At 37.0% G+C, this 19,010-nt stretch overlaps 3 protein-coding genes across 10 annotated transcripts in view; 1 reads left to right on the top strand and 2 right to left on the bottom strand.

Moving 5' to 3' along the window:
* Positions 1-1,333: 1,333 nt before the first annotated feature.
* gid4 (GID complex subunit 4 homolog) lies at positions 1,334-7,593 on the bottom strand. 2 transcript variants are annotated; one of them, XM_026207485.1, is made up of 6 exons: positions 7,218-7,593; positions 6,584-6,643; positions 5,306-5,413; positions 5,083-5,184; positions 4,593-4,723; positions 1,334-4,515 (listed from the first exon to the last, which is right to left on the bottom strand). In XM_026207485.1, exons 1-6 carry the CDS (start codon positions 7,392-7,394, stop codon positions 4,452-4,454), a joined length of 642 nt encoding a protein of 213 aa, XP_026063270.1. In that variant the 5' UTR covers positions 7,395-7,593; the 3' UTR covers positions 1,334-4,451. The 2 variants fall into 2 exon arrangements, with proteins under 2 accessions (XP_026063270.1, XP_026063269.1); XM_026207484.1 differs by having other exon boundaries at positions 7,206-7,587.
* Positions 7,594-8,055: 462 nt separating this feature from the next.
* Positions 8,056-12,151, bottom strand: drc3 (dynein regulatory complex subunit 3). Of its 4 annotated transcripts, none has more exons than XR_003276317.1 (13): positions 11,956-12,112; positions 11,682-11,871; positions 11,338-11,454; positions 11,098-11,264; positions 10,799-10,945; positions 10,485-10,604; positions 10,233-10,345; positions 9,967-10,141; positions 9,741-9,872; positions 8,966-9,036; positions 8,768-8,891; positions 8,483-8,669; positions 8,056-8,338 (listed from the first exon to the last, which is right to left on the bottom strand). XR_003276317.1 is itself a non-coding variant. In XM_026208974.1 (13 exons), the coding sequence occupies exons 2-13, from the start codon at positions 11,833-11,835 to the stop codon at positions 8,228-8,230; spliced, it is 1,563 nt and encodes a 520-aa protein (XP_026064759.1). In that variant the 5' UTR covers positions 11,836-11,871; positions 12,063-12,151; the 3' UTR covers positions 8,072-8,227. The 4 variants fall into 4 exon arrangements, 3 of the variants coding, with proteins under 3 accessions (XP_026064760.1, XP_026064759.1, XP_026064758.1); XM_026208974.1 differs by having other exon boundaries at positions 8,072-8,338; positions 8,483-8,614; positions 12,063-12,151; XM_026208973.1 differs by having other exon boundaries at positions 8,072-8,338; positions 8,483-8,614; positions 11,956-12,111.
* Positions 12,152-12,632: 481 nt separating this feature from the next.
* The window catches only part of LOC113046627 (TOM1-like protein 2), a 35,284-nt gene continuing 28,906 nt past the window's right edge, over positions 12,633-19,010 (top strand). For all 4 annotated transcript variants that reach the window (XM_026207480.1, XM_026207483.1, XM_026207482.1 and 1 more), the window contains exon 1: positions 12,633-12,719. In XM_026207480.1, coding sequence (XP_026063265.1) covers positions 12,668-12,719 — 52 coding nt within the window. In that variant the 5' untranslated portion in view covers positions 12,633-12,667. The remainder of the gene's footprint in view (positions 12,720-19,010) is intronic.

Genomic DNA, 19,010 nt, shown 5'->3' with positions numbered 1-19,010 from the left:
CATATACAACTTAATATTACATTCAATCTATATTAACAAATATGAACACGATATAATTCATGTTCATTTGAACCAATGTGGTTAACTAACAGTAGTGTTTTTTTTTTTTGTTATGTGGTAATATTATTGAATGATAATATTCATTCTCAAAAATAGAATAAGGAATATTTTATCAGAAAAACGCACTGGAACTAGATTGCAAATAAAGAACCTTTATTTTAAGAGTGTTCCTGTTTTACTTTGCATCCTCATACTCCACCAACTTTGGTGATGATTTCACTCTTCTACAGTATTTCTCAATTTCCTGGAAACGTTTAGATGGACGCAAATATAAACATGGAGAATGTATACATTTATCATAAGACAGTAGTGAAAAGCCTTTCCACTATTGTGTATTTTCTGAAGTCCATGCCGTGTGAAGCAGGTGAATGCGGTTAGCTAAGCTAAAACCACAGACCACGATAACCCAGTTTCCCAGAGATATGGACATCAAACAGAGCTGGACCGTTTGTGTTTTTGTCATTCAACATCTGCGTGAATTTCCACCCCACACTTTATCTTTTAGCTCTTTGGTTTGAGCAGCTTTTGAAGCTGTGGCTTCTGTTAAATGGTGCAATCATTTGAAGTCACATTAATAATGAACGACATCCAGCGGACAACATATTTTAATTTCTGACATTACATTTCTAATGCATGATGCACAAAGGTAACATTATATAAGCTATTCACTATTGTAACTTGATTTGTTTCCTCATTGGGAAAGGAGAGTAACTGGTCTTCTCCTGAAGTGCATCATTTCCTGTTGTGAATCATGTGGAATGCATTCACTCCTACATAATTCTGGATGACTGGAAAGTGCAGACCACGAAGCACATGGTATACTGTATCCCATAATGCATTGCGCTCAACTTTAACTTTGGAATGTGTTGCACATTTGTTGTCAAAATCCAAATGAGTTCATATTTACAGAATACCGAATAGTTAAGTGGAAACATGGGAAATCTTTTCTATGTACTTTCGCCAGTTAAACAGTGTTTAAAGAGAACTGACAATTCAATTATTGTTTATGCATAATGCATAATGGATAGAAGGTTTTCAGTATACTGTATAGATCACAGTCCATGTGCTAAAGATATGATTACTACACCATCTACTGGTTGAGAGAGTCGCTTGCATACATTTATGTGTAATACATCATGAGAGTAACCCAAATGAATCACTTATTATTTCACTTTCCGTATGTAGTTTGCACAAACCTATAAAAAAAGAGAAAAAAGTAAATAGATTTTCTCTCTCTCTCATACACAAACACAGACACACACGCACAAACAACTCCGGATCAATAGTCTTTATTTTCTTATCCTTTTGTGCCAATAAAAAGATCACTCATAGTTATAGAGAATGAAATCATTTGTGTACACCACAAACAGCCCTGTTATGTACATCCCCTCCTCCTGTACTGTAACATCATGTGCAGTGACCTTTCATTTGCTTAGCATTTCTTTAAATAAACCTTGACCTAAAGGAAACAGAGTATTAGGCGCAGCAATCAAACATCTTACGTCTTCATAAACACTTCTCTCGGACCACATTTCTGGTTTTTAAGGACAACAAAAGAACTCAAACAGGAAAAGATGTCAAATTTACACGTCAATTTACTGCGTGTGTTTTAGACATTTTGCATGTGAGTTAATGTGCAGCATTAGAAGAATTTGGCCATGGCATGGCCAAAATAAAACTAATCAATTCTATGTACAAAATGTCATTAGGAGATCTCAACATAGCTAGGTTGAAATGTGGCGTGAACGTGTGGTTAAACACTTGCTAGTCTACAAATCCAACAAAGAGGTTTTGGTGGATGAGGTACAGTGATCTTTCATCTCAAACGCTTTTTCGTAACTCTCACATTCTTTCTGTACAGAGCTTAAAACTAATGATTATAAAAGTGGTTTAAAGACAAATCTTTGACTTTTAAGGCAAAGGGTTTGACTAAAGCTTAATTGGACGCATCTGGGTTTTGTATCATAAATGAGTCTCCGAATATTTCAGCACCGCCGTAGCTGCTGAAACATCAGACAAAAATTGCGCCTCGAGGCTGATGGGTAGTTTTAAATTAACAGTGTTGTCCACCATCTGGACTGTTTTCTTTGAAAAGTCTTCCTGAGCCCTCCAATATAAACATTTGCTTATTCATCATGACATCTTCGGCAAAGTCTGAAAGTCACGATACGCTTCTTGCGTTCCGACACGCCGCGTGACATTGGTGCCAATACCACTCAATACTCTCTGAGCTGTCAATATTAAAGTGAACAAGTGAGAAGTTATTATTCTCAAACCTAAAGAGACTTGTAAGGAAGCCTGGTTCCACCTCAGAATAATAATAATAAAGTTAATTGTGAATTTTTTTAACAACTCTGACTTTATTTCTCTCAGTTCAAACTTTTTATTAACTCAAAGAAAAAGTCAAAATTATGAGATGTTAATTTAGATTTCCGGGAAACAAATGTAGAATTGCAAGATGTAAATTTAACATTCAATGAAAAAAAAAAAAAAAAAAAAATCAGACTTGCGAGATACACACTCGGAATTCCAAGAAGAAATTCTGGAATTTTGAGATATAAATGTGAAATTCTGAGGAAAAAAATTTGAATTGCAAGATGTTAACTTTGAGTTCCGAGATAAAGTCAAAACTGCAAGATATAAACTCCAAAATCTGGGACAAAAATAAATCAGAATTGCGAGATGGAAAAAAAAAATTACTTTTTACTTTCCTGAAATTCTGAGAAATAAATTTTAAATTCTGAGGAAAAAGTCAAAGCTGTATGATATAATATTGAATTTACAAGGAAAGAAACCTAATTGCAAGATGTTAACGTTAACTCTGAATTCCAAGAAAAAAATGACAAATAAAAGTCACAATTGTAAGATACAGGACTGGAAATGTCAAAATTGCGAGATATAAACTTCCAAAATTCAAAAAGGTCATTTGAAAGATTGTCAAGAAGTGCGAAATACAGGCTTAGAATTCCAAGAAAAAAATCCAGACTTTTTCTTTCCTGAAATTCTGAGGTAAAAATTCGAGGGGATATAAACTTGAATTTCCAAGGACAAAAATTTGAATGGCAAGATTTTAAATCTGGAAAAAAATAAAAAAATAAAATAAGAATCGCAAGATAAAAGTCTGAATTGTGAGATGTTTAAGCTGCAGTCCGTGACTTTTTTTGTGTTCAAAATTTATATAATAAGCGAGTAAACCAAGAATTCATTTTCCAAACCATGTTTTTGGCTCGTCTTGAATCACTACGGTACACCTATAATAAGTGTTTATATTCGGACTATTAAGACTGGTTTGGGTAGTAGCCCAGTACCTGCGTGATTCGCCTCAGACATAAACAGAGAGAAGTAACTCCAGCTACAATGTTCTTCAGCAAGACTCACGCAGTTCTGTTTATTAACCGCTAGAGCGCCAAAAGTTACAGACTGCAGCTTTAACTAAAAATTCCAAGATATACACTCAGATTTGCCTGAAATAAATTAAGAATTGCATAATAAATAAAACAAGAAGTCAATTTGCCTTCATGTTCACATTGCGTGGTGGAAACAGGCTTCCATATACTTGAGATTCTTATAAGCTGAGATTTTTCAGGTTGCATAGCAAAACAAGGAGCGTAAAACTACCCACAGATTTAGTTTTTTTCCCCAAACTCAGAAAGAAATGTTTCATCCAAAGCAGCTTTACAAATAGCTTTACCCCCATGGGATAATATATATATATATAACTCTTTCCAAAACACCTGACTCCATCTCATAATAAAAAATATATCACACGTAGACGCAAAGGACCCAGCTGCTATATATGTGACTTTTGATGATACACCTTACGTTAATAAAAAAAAAACAGTGTCTGGGGGCCAAGCAAGCCGCAGACAATAGCAACTCTCCATATCCATCATATCGCACACTGTATCTTTAATACGTCTTCAACAGAAGTCCCAGTGTCTGCATACAGTGTCCCACTCACAGTCTTTTCAAACAGAACGATTAAAAATAAATTAAAACAGATTTCAAAACTTCTAGATCGGCCATGCTCTTTTATCAAATTACAAGGCGAAAAAAAAAAGAGAAAAATATCCCCATTGGCTCTTCCATCCAGGCAGGGCAACGAAAATAGTTTTCTAGGATGATCGGAAAACAGATGCGTTAAAAACATAGAAACATAAAAGGAAAAACAAAACGCTAACACTGCTGCGAATCCCCGAATCCCACTCGCTCGCTCGCTCGGCTCGTGTAGAGAGTCTCCTGAAAGAGTTCCTTCCTCCCTCATTCCTCCAGTTATTCTTTCACTGAGCGGAGAGGACAGCCGAGTCCTGGGCGTGATCATTAGACAGTTCCTCTCGTTCTCTCCTATCACTTCCTCTGTCCGCTGTAGATTCACCTCCAGGACTTCAGCGTCACCGGAACTCGTAGATGGGTGCGCTGTGTTCAGGGACGTGTGTGAGGTTCAAAGACTGATACCTGATAGGAACAGGATTACAGTTGGGTTCTTGAGGTCATATATATTGAAGATTTAGAATACATTTCGAATTCTATACCATTCTGAGCTTCTGTGGTAGTAGTAGCCCTCTATGGTGGCTGTAGACTTCTGGAAACAGATGTAGTAGAAGCCGGCGAAGGAAGCACCGCTGATGTCTTTGATTGTGTGATCTGGAACTAGGAACTGTTCCTGAAACAAACACAACATCAATTTTTTGCATCAATCCTTCAGTCTTCAGTTTCACATGATCCTTTAGAAATCATAATAATATGCTGATTTGCTGCTCAAGAAATATTTCTTATAATTACCAATAATGAAAGCAGTCGTGCTGCTTCATATTGATACATCATAATGTTGGATCAATATGTAAAGTACACAAGAACAGCATTTATTTGAAATGCAAATCTTTTGTAATATTAAAAACGCCTTTACTGTCACTTTTGATCAACTTAATGCATCCTTGCTGAATAAAAGTATCTTTCAAACATACAAGAGATATCTTATATCAACAGTACTGCATATGGTTTTATTCATAAAACAGAGTCTACCTTCCACCGCATGAAGACGTAGTCGCTGTTCTGTAGTTCTTCATAGTCGAAGTCATCCGAATTAAAGCTTTTTGCATACTGATAAAATGCTTGAAACTTCCCCTGAGGAGAAAGACGAGAAAAACAGATTTAACAGATCAGGTTTTACTCGCATTTGAGTCACGATGCATAATGATTCAGAATCATGATGGGTCACACACTGAATCATGACATTATTTATTACCCAGTGTTTTCGGTCGACATCCTCGTCCGCGTCCCATTTCCTGGTTAAAAAAGGCCGTTTCTTGCTTATGATCTCCCCAGCGAAGAATGTAGTAAGCGTGGGATATTCCTACAGAGAGCAGCAGAGCGACATTCACGCTTATTATTCTCCAAAAAGAATTGAACATCAAATGAATAGCGCATCATTTGCCATTCTTCCTTGTCTCAGGACATTTTGGGGTTTAAAGAGCATTTCTTATTTAAACTTACATATAGCATTAAAGTCAGTTAAGTCCAATTAATATTCATTAATCAGTTCAAAGCGTCCATTTCAAACAAGGGATTCAAAAATTGCACCAAATGTTTGCTCAAATATTAATCTAATATTTTTATATACTAGAATGATTTTTTTTAAATACTCTACTATTCAAATATATTTTTTATTTAATGTATTTCTTTTATTTTCATAAATTCATATTTTCAGCAAGGATATGTTAAATTGATCAAGTGACAGTAAAGACATTTGTAACGTTGCAAAAGATTTCGGTTTCAAATAAATGCTGTTCTTTTCAACTTTCTATTTATCACATAAATCTGAAGAAATTAAGCAACACAAGTTTTTTCAATAATGATAATAAGAAGAATTTTTTTTTTATTGACCACAAAATAAGTCACCGAATGAATCAAACAAGGAGTAATGCTGGCTGAAAATTCAGCTTTATAATTCTATAATAAAATTACATATGCAAATAGAAAATAAATATTTTAATGTGTATTATGTGTATTATTTATGTATTTTAAATGAATAATGATATGAAAATTATTAAATATCATTCTCTTAAATTTTTAGGGGGAAAAATTAAACATTCTTTGATTATTTTTAACTAATATATATATATATATATATATATATATATATATATATATATATATATATATATATATATTTTTTTTTTTTTTACATTGTTCTAGATGGCTAGACTGGAAGAAGAAAAATTCAAAATACCAATACACTCTAACTGAGCAGCAGATCAATGAAGCAGTTTAAAGTGTATGTAGGCTTCTGTATGTTGATGAAATCATGGACTATCAGTGGGAGGACAGATCTGTGTCCAAACCCGCTGTGCACTGCTCCAGCATCACAGACAAACCAGAAGACCACAAAAGCAGAAGCTCCCAGACAAACAAGAGTGTTTTTTGTTTATCTCACGTCCTGTCACACACTGATCACAGGCTACTAAAAACCACATTACAGATTTAGTAAACAGCTCACAGTATGATTATGCAGTCACTGTCTCACCTCTGTCAAACCTTTGATCTTGAGGTATCCACACAGGTATGAGTCCTCCATGGTCACATGCTGTGGGTCCAAAGCAAAGGGTTTTAATAAAATCAATGATGAACAGATCTGCAAATGTCAATGTCAATTCAATAAAACTACTAGAAAGTGCTAACCTTGCCTCAAACATGAAGTTACGACACTCAAAAATGCGACAGACTGTAACTCCAGATTCACTGACATACAATATCAGAAATGGAAATGCATTTCACAAATACATATTACACACACACACACATACAGTGGTGGGCAAAATGATTAGAACACTAGTGTTTTCACTGACACTACAGCAAAAGATAGAAATAATTGACTTTAAAGCATTTTTAGCTGGTGAAAACACTAACTGGTCTAAAAATATTGCCCACCACTGTATGTAAACTACTTAGACAGCAGTTATGGACACAAAACTACCTAGTAAACTGCCTGCTTACAAACAAACAAACATTTTCGAGCTTCGCAGTCACCGTGAGCTCTCTACCTAGACAGCAGTTCTGGACAGCAGTCATTTGGATTCTCAGAAGCGTTGACATCCAGAATGCTGCCTAGCTAGGGAGCTCACTCGTTGCTAACCACACATGTTTACCTGCAGAACTACCTCGACATCATAGGAGTTCCCTTTGCTCTTCTGGTAGCCGCGGAACTGGGAGCCGCTGTAGAGCAGAGAGGTGTGGACGCCGGGCTGCTGGGTGTTTATCGGCGGGGGCGGAACGAGAGAGGCCGAGGCCAAGCAGGCCAGCGGCGAACCCTGACAGCAGGCGGTACGGACCGGCATGATCGATCGCTTCCGCGGGGCTCTCCCCGAGCTCAAGCGGCCGAGCGGCGCTTATCTGACGCGCTGGAACGGGAGAAAACGCGACACTGACAGCGCGATTCGTAAGTTTCGGAGTTTCTCCCGCAGGACCCGAGGTTACGTCCCTTCACAGCAGAATGAGGGCGCTCAACGGCGAGTCATGTGACCCAGCGTGCTGTTAACTGATTGGATGACGCACGTCGAGTAACAATGACGCTGGATGCTAATTGGCTGCTTTTTAGAAAAGAATGATGGGATTTGTAGTTCTAACGTGACTTGATGGAAGCGTTACTGTAGACATATAGGGACTCGTTAATGTTGTAGATGTGACAGCTGTTTTAAACAACGAATTTGGCAGTATAACATGATTAACGGTCGTCAGTTTGGATAAACATATGAGCAGTAACATTCTTGTTGGTATTACGATATATTTAATCTGTGATAATTTGATAAACAAAGTACATGAAACAGGATGGTGTTAGCTCTGTTGACTTAAGTTAATTTAGATATTTATAATGCTATATATATATATATATATATATATATATATATATATATATAGCTGCCTACACCCCATTTGAGAAATGCCCTTTTATGTACAGTCAACAAATGGAGTTGCTGTAACACTGGTACTTCCCTGTAGATGGCAGCATTTCATGAAATACAAAAAACAAAAAACGTCAAAAGGGCTGCATCTCTGTATTTAATAAACAAAAATAATACAGATGCATACTTGTTTACTAACAACAAAATAGCTAAATTATTTTACAGGATTTTTTTTTTTTTTTTTTTACGAATCAGATTTGAGAAAGATTTTAATGGTGCTCAGACAATCGCATGTCCTCCAGCTCATCCTTCACGTAACTAACGTAGTTTCGGATCTCTGAGGTGCGCTTGCGATTCCTCTTCACTTCTTCATCATGTATCTATTAACACAAACAAAACAAATTCAACAATTACATTTTATTTAATAATAAAAATCAGGACAGCTGCGTGGTAGGCTGCATTGCGACAAAACAATATAATAGTTGATGTCTAAAAGCACAGGAAGTGTGTTCATTATCACATACTGATTTCAGCAGTCCGCTCATCCAGCTGTTGATCCGTGTCAGTAGCTCATCCTCCCTGTTATCAATCTTCAGCAGGTGGATGTCGTGGGAAGCACTGACTGCATTGGTTACTGTGTCTTTATCTACCAGCAGCTACATAGCAGCATAAGAAATGAGGACAAAACAGGATCAATCCTAAAATATGTGTCTGGGACATAAATAATAACCATTACTTCTTCATTCATAATGGATAAATACAAATTATTTTTTGTTTCTATGTTAAGTGATCAAGTGTTTTTAACTGACCATGGCCATATCATCAGGGATTTCCTCCTCTAGCTCATTTTTGACCACCTTCTCCAGTGTTGCCAAGGCAATCTCCAGCTGTTGTTCATGGTGCTGGTTCTCCAGGTCTCGGCACTGTGCAAATGTGCCCCCGAGTCAAAGAAGTATTTTTTAATAAATGTATTTGTGTGCGTTTAAGATTTGTTGAAAAAAGGATATATCCCTTGCACATATTCAATAAACCCTCCAACCATGTCTGAGATGCTCCTCTCAAAGTCTTTGAAGATGTCCTTAAAAAAAGCAGATTAGTGAAACTTCTATTTGGTTACGGTGTTACGATATGGTCCATATATAATAATACATTAAAGGAATATTTCTAAAAAAAAAAAAAAAAAAAAAAGACACCCTCAGGCCATCCAGCCCCAGATGTAGAAGAGTTTGTTTCTTTACAAAATTTAGCGTGACCACTTTCTCACCAGTGGATGCTCTGCAGTGAATGGGTGCCGTGTGAATAAGATTTCAAACAGCTGATAAAAACATCACAATAATCCGCACCACTCCAGTCCATTAATTAACATCTTGTGAAGATGCATGTTTGTAATAAATCAATCGATCAAGATGTCCTCTATCCATAATATTGCTTTCTCCGATGAAAGTCATCTCTTCTGAATCAGGAGAGAAATATGCACAGATCCAAACAGTCCAAACAAAAACGCAGCTTCTCGCTTCACAAGGTATCACTTGATGGACTGGATTCATTTGAAATGCTTGTGGATTATTGTGTTGTTTTCATCAGCTGTTTGAAATCTTATTCTGACGGCACCCATTCACTGCAGAGCTTCCTTTGGTGAGCAAGTGATGAAATGCTAGATTTCTCCAAATTTGTTCAAATGAAGAAACAAACTCATCTAAATCTTGGACGGCCTGAGGGTGAGTACATTTTTATCTACATTTTTGCATTTTGGGGTCAACAACTCTTTTTATTCATTCTGACCTCCAATTGGTCCACCAGCTGCAGTTCCAGACTCAAGAGGGTTTCAGAGAGCTGGCTGGCCTGCTCCTGGCACAAACTGATGTGGTCTTCAAGTAGCTCGACATCTGTGATCTGTTGCATTTCCAATATTTTCTGCAATAGAATGGAATTCCATTTGTGAGCATTTTTTTGTGTGTCCAGCTGCTTGTATCATTTTCCCAACTTGCCTGAGGGAGAAGAAACTAACCTGCCTCCGGGAGCTTTCAAAGTCAGCTGCTATTTGTGCTGCTTTCTGCCGATTATCAGCCACTGCCTCATGGGAACAGGAAAAAAAGGATTCCACCTCAGCCGTTCTCTGAGCATGCTGAGTCAAACCCGCATCAAATATCTGCACACAGAGAGCCTCCATCTTGCTCTTAAAAGTACATGGATTGTCAAGGTAAATGGACTTTTGGGGCCTTTCAGTATTTTTAATCACAGTTCTATTTTGTTTGGCATTCCTGACAAGGATATGACTCAAGCAATTCTTCCATTCCAGGGAGAAGAGCCAGTTTCTCCCCATCAGGATCTTCATCAAACATGCTGTCATAGAGCTGAGGTCCATTCAAGAACTCCACGAATGCATCCTTTAAGAGAAGGAAGCGATATTTATTCACCAGTGTGAAGGAGTATATATTACTTAGGCTAGCCCGGTTAAAATGTGTAAATTTGAATTCTGAATCCTAGAACATTAAAGGCCTTTATCTAAATGGTAACGATGGTCACCTTGTGCAGCTGAAGCTCCTCGTTGCTGATCTTCTGAGCCTCAATTGCCTGCTGCTCCTGGAGCTCATTTTCTTGCATTCCCTCAATTGCATACTTATACTTTGTATAGGCAGTTTCACGCTGTATATGTAAAAACATGTAAAACATAGTCATTATAAACAGAACTAAAACATAATAAGAATAAAAGAACAAAATAAGGACAAAGGTTATCTATCCCTTGTGAAAGATATCCACATGTCCACAAAATTAAGCCAAACAACTACAATTATATGCAGGTCTTATAAAGCAGTCAAAATCTTTGAAACAATCCTCACTGTTTGTTCATCCAGCAGTCTGTAGTCCAGATAAACTAAGTCTGGAAGATACGCTGTCACAAATGTCTTGTAGCTCTCTTCCTCACAGATAGGGTTTCCCGCAAGATTGAGAGTGCGTAAATTCTTAAATTTTCTTAGGTATAACACCTGCGGGATTGGATTGGATTTCCTTCAGCTTTATGTTTGAGTGACATTCGTGGATGAATTCAATTAACTGAATAAGTGGATAGCTTCATACCGTGAAATCACACACACTTTTTTTTCACACAAATGTATCGTTTAAAATACAGTTGGCTTACATTTTCAAGCTGAGCAATTGCATTGTTTCCAAAAGAGAGGACGTGCAGGTCTCGCAGAGAATCCAGGTTTTCGATGACAGAAATGCGGTTGTTGAATAAGCTCAAGTCCTTAAGTTTCACAAGAGAGTTCAGTCCTTCAATCACTTGAATGTTATTAAATGACAGATCTGAGGAATACAAGAATCACAGATTATTAGCGTCCGCATCGGGTTTGATATCAACAAGACCACCGGAACTCACCAAGCCAGACCAAATTAGTCAGATTTTTTAATCCTTCAATCCTCTCGATAACATTATTATCCAGCTGAAGTTTTGTTAAAGAGGTGAAATGCCACAGGTGGTAAATCTTCAGGATGTCTAAAAAAAAAAAACACACACAAAAAAAAACACATCAATATATTTATATTTTGAAAAAAAAAGACATATTTTTGTACTATTTTCTCATGCAGTTCTCATTAATGTAACGTTAACATTTATATATAATTAAAAATAACTAAATATCCACAAATGTATATGAAATATGTACTGAATTAGTTTAATTTGATGATACAATTCAGGTGTGTAATGATCAGTGATGTTCATACTCCTGTAGTCGAGTCTTAGTTGTAGCACGTCTTCATACTGGACGCCCTCTTTCTTGGATATATCTCCAGCTTGTCCCTGAGGTCCCTGTTCCTCAATTGCTTGTTTTAGCATCTCCTCATCTATTACTTTAGGTTCATCCTGTTGCCAGTTCATTTTGCACTGCTTCTGGTGACTGGAGCCGTTTTTTACCTGAAAACACACACGGCCCACGGAGATTAGAAACGCAATGACTCGGTATCTAGAGAATATAAAGCAGTTGCTTATTTTCGAGACCTGTCATCATAAAATCAGTCAAAACCAGAATCCGTCATCATTTCAAAGTTGTTTGTTTCGGTATTAAAAGCTCATATTTGGTAATAAACTCTCTGTTGATAACAGACCTGCCTGGAATAAGCGCACGTCTGTTGGACGCCAACGCAGTTGCTTAGCAACCGCGGGCTACCGCTCGTAACTTCCGGAGATTTGAGCAGCTTTGAGGCGGGCTAAAATAATTAAAACAGAATTTCATTACTTTTATTTATTTATTTTTAACTGAACCTGATTCTAATTATTTGATATTATAGTAGCAACTTTCAGTGTAATCAATCTATCACTTGTTTATTTATTTAGTTCGTTAGTTAAAATCATAGACAATAAACGAACCGTGTAAGATTTTTCATGAAGACCTAAAAGGAAATGTGTAGATTTATGAGAAATAAGAATATTTCACGTGTAGCCGTCACACAGTATGCTCCAAATTTTGATGAAATTAATTTGAACTGGAATTTGTGTTTTTATAAGGTCGTTTCCATACGTTGTCGCCCTCTAATGGTTTACGCACATTTACAGCCTTTTTAAAAGAAGCATGATTCCCGTGATGGACAGGAGTATCGACCAATCAATTAAAAGTCTCGCTTGTTTAGACCAATCAAACAGCGCTCTGGGCGGGGCTTGTGCGCGCTGTCCGCCAAGCTCTCTCTGTCGGCGGATTGTTGTTGTCATCAAGATGGAGTTCTTGCTGGGAAATCCGTACAGCACTCCCGTTGGCCAGTGCATTGGTGAGTTTAGCGGCTTATAATATCTACTTCTTCTTCTTTTTGTGTTTTTATAATAGTTAATGGGCCATATTCATCCAGTGCTCGTGTTAAAATAGTTTAATTGTGTGTATTAGCTGTCAGCTTCATACAGTCAGCACTGTTAGCTAAATTAGATGATGTGCTAGCCAGCTTCTTCATCCGGTGTAAACTCACATATGTTACTAGGAAACTCTATTCATTTGTTTTCAATATTGGGAAATTGATAACTAGAGAGTGAGAGTGTTTCGCCAGCGGATTTTGACTCGGTAACAGTCTGAGTAACTAACGTTAGGACTGAAAGGAGAAACTGAAGTCTCTGTCTGACTCTGGACTCAATCAGATCACCTTCACTGTTAACATTCAACATTAGGACACTGATAACATTGATTTAACATTTGAATTTACCACCTCAATCTACATGGCGGTAACATCTCTGTTTATATATCTAATTTTGATAACCCTCAAACTTGTAATAGTTTGTTCAGTGCTGTAATGCATCGGGTTGACAGTATTTTGATAATCAGTGAATTCATTATAATATTAGTTTTACATGAATAACTACTGAGGTATTTAACAACACATTTTATCAAATAATATATTTCATGTACTATAAGTAAATTTATTAATAATAATTAGTAAAGGTGGAGATCAGATGTGTGAGTGTTGATCATTGCTTATGTCAATAAAAGCACGATTTTCGTTTTTGTATTCATTTTAAGAATATTTTCTATATATTTTAAATATTGTCTTATATTGTTCATTGAAATGTTTTATTATTATATATTGTTATAACCCATGGTTACAGGACCTTGATTATACATGATCTTTCTTTAAATAGCCTATAGTTTTAACCTAGAATCTTGAAGTTGAAAAGTTAATGTTGGTTGTTTTCATGTGTTGACATCTAGGCCTAGTATTCAGGTTTAATCGCTTTCACTCATAGTTAACTTGTGATTTATTGATGGATCTGAAAACCAGTTTGTGTTGGCATGTCTGGTCCTGAATTGGGTTACAAGCATCAAAAGGCAGCAGTGATCCAGTCATGTGACTCTTGATTTGTTGACCTTGCAGGGTGTGCACACATCTAGCATCTTTAACCACTCTGACTTGGCTTTGTCCCTGTTTTAATTTCTACACGAGCGGTTATGCGAGGAAATCTATGTTTGCTTGTTTGTTTGCATTTAAAGTTTTTTTTGTGTGTGTGTGTGTTTGCGGTGTGTGCAATTGACTAGAGTTCCTATGTAGCTCTAAAATCTCTGAGACCCGAATAAATTGTATGATTTGTCTGTATCTCAAACAGTGCTTTTCTGTATGCCTTACAAATGCATGCTGCACATTGGCACCACAGTCTTAAATACTAGACCAGATGATTTGGAAACTGTTATGTTCAGCTGAAAGAATAGTTTCTATTTGTGGTGTAGTACATTGATCAATACGGGTCAGTTTTAGGAGTGTATTATGAGCTTTTTATATCAGTGTTAAAGTGCAGGCATGTTTACTGTTGCTCTGCAACATTTTGTGACTGAAATCTAGTCGTTTCAATAGAAATCTGCACCTTCAGGAGTTTTGTGTGAGGCCAAAAAAGTTCCCCACGCAGATGTCATGCAAATTTTGCTGCATTGACCAATAGACATCCGCTTGCTTTAAAACTTAAAATTGACTTACATGTGAGCTGTGGCATGTGAGTTTCAGAAAAAAGTTGGTCATGCAAATTTGCTTAGTTGAGCAACGAAAATCTGTTTGGTTTAAAAAGTGACTTTTGTGTGAGCTGTGCTTTATACTAGGATTGTACGATTAATCGAAATCATCATAAAATCACGATTTGAGCACGCGCGATTGTTAAATCTGCTCTGGATGTGTGTGTTCACAGTGTGTGTGTGTGTGTGTTCACTGCTCTGTGTGTGTGCACTTCGGATGGGTTAAATGCAGAGCATGAATTCTGAGTATGGGTCACCATACTTGGCTGAAAGACACGTCACTTTCACTTTTCACTTTTTTATGACTGTAAATCATGTCTGTGTGTGTCAAAAAATTGAATGAAATTAAAATAGAAATCACAAAACTAATCAAAGAAATCTCTATTTGTTTTGTCCATATCTCACAAGCCTACTTTATTCTACTTTTTGGCCTGCAGAGTTTTGCCAGAATTTCACTAATGTGACCACATCTTTAGGCCAAAACATGCTCTCAAGCATGCAAATCCAGACGTGAATGCTTAGCTGTTATATTGCAATTATATTATTTTATACTTCAGTTTTATTTTAAAGCTGCGGTAGGGAACTTTTGACGCTCTAGCGGTTAATAAACAGAACTGCTTGCGTCTTGTGGAAGAACATCGTAGCCGGAACTACTTCTTTCTGTTTATGTCTATGAAGAATCACAAAGGTACTGGGTTACTCCGCCGCGGTACCCCCGAAGCAATCTAAAATAGTCAGAATATAAACACTTATTAAAGGTGCACCCTAGTGATTCAGGACAAGCTAAAAACACGGTTTGGAAAATGGATTCATGGTGTACTCGCTTATTATGTTCATTTTTCTACATTTTGAAAACAAACAAAGTTACGGACCGCAGCTCTGATTGGTTGTTTCTTACCGGGAGCGGAGGACTTTCTGCAAATGGCAATAGGACCACTGGGAGGAGCCAGAGGAGCTTGATTTTTTCACAGATTATCTGTCTCATATTCTACTGTCAGGACATAATGACAGGTTTAATAAATATGTAAAAAATATTTTTTTACAAAAGTTCCCTACAGCACCTTTAAGTCAACTATGTATCTTGTTCAAATGCTGAAAATAAGAATCTCTTCTTTGGTTTTGAGATCCAAGACCATGTTGATGTCATCTTGCAGGACGTGAGAAAATGACACGTTCAGGAAAAGACTATTAAATAAAATAGAAGCGAACAAGGTCTCTCTCAGCTGTCGCCGCATCCTAAGTAGGTAAGAGGGAGAATTGTATTATGGACACTCTGATTTGATTTTGGCAACAATTTGCAGACAGAGGCTCACTATTTCTCAGCACCACACGTCTCTGTCAGGCCTCAGGCCTGTAGGTCATAAGTTGATCCTGCAGGTTCAAGATGTGCTGACCACAGGACAACATCCTCCTAATAGATGAGCCTTTCAGTATGAGTCAAGTGTTTTTTTTTCTTTTACTTGTACAGGACTGTTGTAAGAGCAGAGTCTTCAATTACTAGAGAAGACAAAGTAACAATAGTGACAACTTTTAAATATCAATTTAATGAATTCTTGCTGAATTAAAAGTATTAATTTCTTTAAAAAAAAAAAAAAAAACTTGTACTGACTCCAAAGTTGAATTGTAGTGTATGTATGAATGAGGAAAGCAACACGAAAAATGTGGTACTAATATGGACAAGGCACACTTCCACAATCCTGATTCATTTCCTGTGTCATCAGAAGAAGCAGCTGTGAAACAGATATGGCTGTCACAATAACAGAGTCAGTAGCAGTAACCACAGCGAAAACTATTAATGGAAGTTTTTAATGCAAGGAAATATAATGAAGATCCTTGTAGTTTTGTCACGTCAGTCTAGACTGTTGTGAAAGAACTTAGCTACCAAAACTGAGCCAGTCTCACCGATCCTGTAGAAAGACTGTAGTCATTTTTATATTAGATTATTATCGATGAACCTCTGAGGTCACTTGAAATGGTTTCTTCAGACAGTTCTGTAAGGTCACTTAGTTAATGTGGTGATAACAAGATTATGTTTGTCCTCAGAGAGATTAAAGGATGATGGTAAAAGCATTGGGTCCTGTTCGTTATTCAGGTCTGAAACTGGCCCACTGAGGCGTGAACTTTTCAGGAAGGAAAACACAGACAAGGACTTAATGAGGCTCCACATAAGTAGCTTTGGAATCTGAAGTGTTTGTTAAGTGTTACACATGACTAAAATATCTCGCTGGCAGCCGGCTTTCTTTGGAAATCTTGTCATTTTCTGTATAAATTTTTTTCCTAATATGAAACTACTTGATCTACACAGTAGCCAATTATTTATACTTAAAAAAAGTATTTTAAAGAAACTTTTTATCACTGATTTGAAGCTCATGATCCTAACATTTCACACATTCACAAACGTGTAGTTCACGAGTTTGTAAGTGGAAGTAACGACTTGTGGTCAGTGTTGTTATCGTTAACCAAAACTGAAACTATTAAGAATAATTTTTGGTAATTAAAAATAAAGCTGAAATAATATATACATATTAGATGAAAAACTCAGCCTAAATGAATATTAGAAATGTTGCTTTGCAACTACTGACATTTTTCAAAAAAAAAAAAAAAAAAAAAAAAAAAATGAAAAAATTGATAAAATGACAAAATTGACAAAAAAAAAAGAAAATATAAAATCATTTAAAAAATACTATAAAAATAAGATAATTTAAAATATGAATAAAGTATTAGTATATAAATAATACTTTTAAGTTACATTGCTTCCCGTCAGTTCATTCAGTGATGGATTTGATAGACTAAATTCTTTTTTGACTATTTCATTCAAAAAGAATGAAGAGTCATTGATGAATCTCTGTATTTCCGTATTTCCATATTTCCAGGGGAAGTCGTGGCCTAATGGTTAGAGAGTTGGACTCGCAATCGAAGGGTTATGAGTTCGAGTCTCGAGCTGGCAGGAGTTGTAAGTGGGGGGAGTGCATGTACAGTGCTCTCTCCACCTTCAACACCACGACTTAGGTGCCCTCGAGCAAGGCACTGAACCCCCAACTGCTCCCCGCGCGCGCAGCATAAATGGCTGCCCACTGCTCCGGGTGTGTGTTCACGGTGTGTGTGTGTGTGTGTGTTCACTGCTCTGTGTGTGTGCACTTCGGATGGGTTAAATGCAGAGCACAAATTCTGAGTATGGGTCACCATATTTGGCTGAATGTCACGTCACTTTTATGTTCAGCAGTTCCAGCAGCACTACTGATGGACATTAGGTTCGGCAGAGGTTGCAAGTGATCCAGCTTTGGGCCAGCTGGGCTGAGCACTCACTATCTCCCGCAGCAGGGCTGAACTCAGCCATGTGTCTTGCCTGTTTCCCCTGCCTGTCTAACATTTTCCAGCACACAATATTTTCCAGTATTTATAATTTTCTTGCTCTTGTTCATTGGCTTATTGCCTTTATAAGTTATCCACGCCACAAATCTTCTTGAGGAGATTACTGGAGGATTTTCTATTAGAAGTTTCTTGGTTTGTTAACAGAATATTCTGGGTTCAGTTCAAATGAAGCTACGTTGATGGCATTTGTGGCATAATGCTGATTACAGCAAACAAATATTTCTATCTCATCCCTCTTTTTACTAATAGAAAACAAAAATGTTGATTCCATTAGTTGACATTATCGACAGCGTCGACAAAAAAAAACTGTCGACAAATATTTTTGTTGTTGAGTAGTCATTTTATCTAATTTCAACCGATGTAAGAGCCTGCAATAACGCGGTTTGACCAGTGTGGAGTTGTACCGCAAGACTGTAATCCAGCCCTCTCCGATGCAATTCAAGACAAGAAGACAGCGCAGAGTAGTGATAGGAAGTTCAGATCAATAGCCGCATTTCCACTGTCGGGCTAGTGCGAGCCAGGGCTTAAAACGGCTGGGCGGGTCACATAGCCTTGGACCTGTGGCACCGAGGTCAGAATAGTGCAGCGTTTCCACAGTCAAGCCAGAAGCTCTGCTGCGCGTCACTAAAACATGCTCTTTACACGCCTCTCAAAACAACGTCATGCAACCTCATAATTTCACAAACAAAGAGAAGTTATTAGAAAACTATGAACTAAATCACTGAAACATGCGCGATAACAAAACGAACACGATAAAAGTGCCGTTTGTTTGCATGCTTTGTTAAATATTAAAATTCAAAAGCATTGATGTTTTACTATAGAATAAATTATAAATTGATCATAATGAATTAATTTATCAGGCCCAAAATTAATCACACAGAAATACATTTATTTTATACGCTTATGAAAGTAACCTGTTTATTCAGTCGAGTCTGTTTCTGTTTATTTGTAGCCACTGTAGCCTGTATACGTCACATTAAGAATGAATGATACTATCTCTGTTTTTATAAAAGCTCCCGAACAAAAACATTATTATAATTTTATGATCAACGTGGAGCTAAACTCTCGAGATGAGGCTTGTGACAGTTACTAAATAAATACACGATTGTGATAGAGAATAAGAAGCTGACGTCTGATTTCTTCAAGCGGTCATATTTACCATGTTTACTCTGGTAACGTTAAAGGGGGGGTGAAATGCTCGTTT

This window comes from Carassius auratus, chromosome 28, assembly GCF_003368295.1.
Source record: "Carassius auratus strain Wakin chromosome 28, ASM336829v1, whole genome shotgun sequence".
NCBI lineage: Eukaryota > Metazoa > Chordata > Actinopteri > Cypriniformes > Cyprinidae > Carassius > Carassius auratus.
This window is presented reverse-complemented; position numbering and strand designations above follow the sequence as displayed.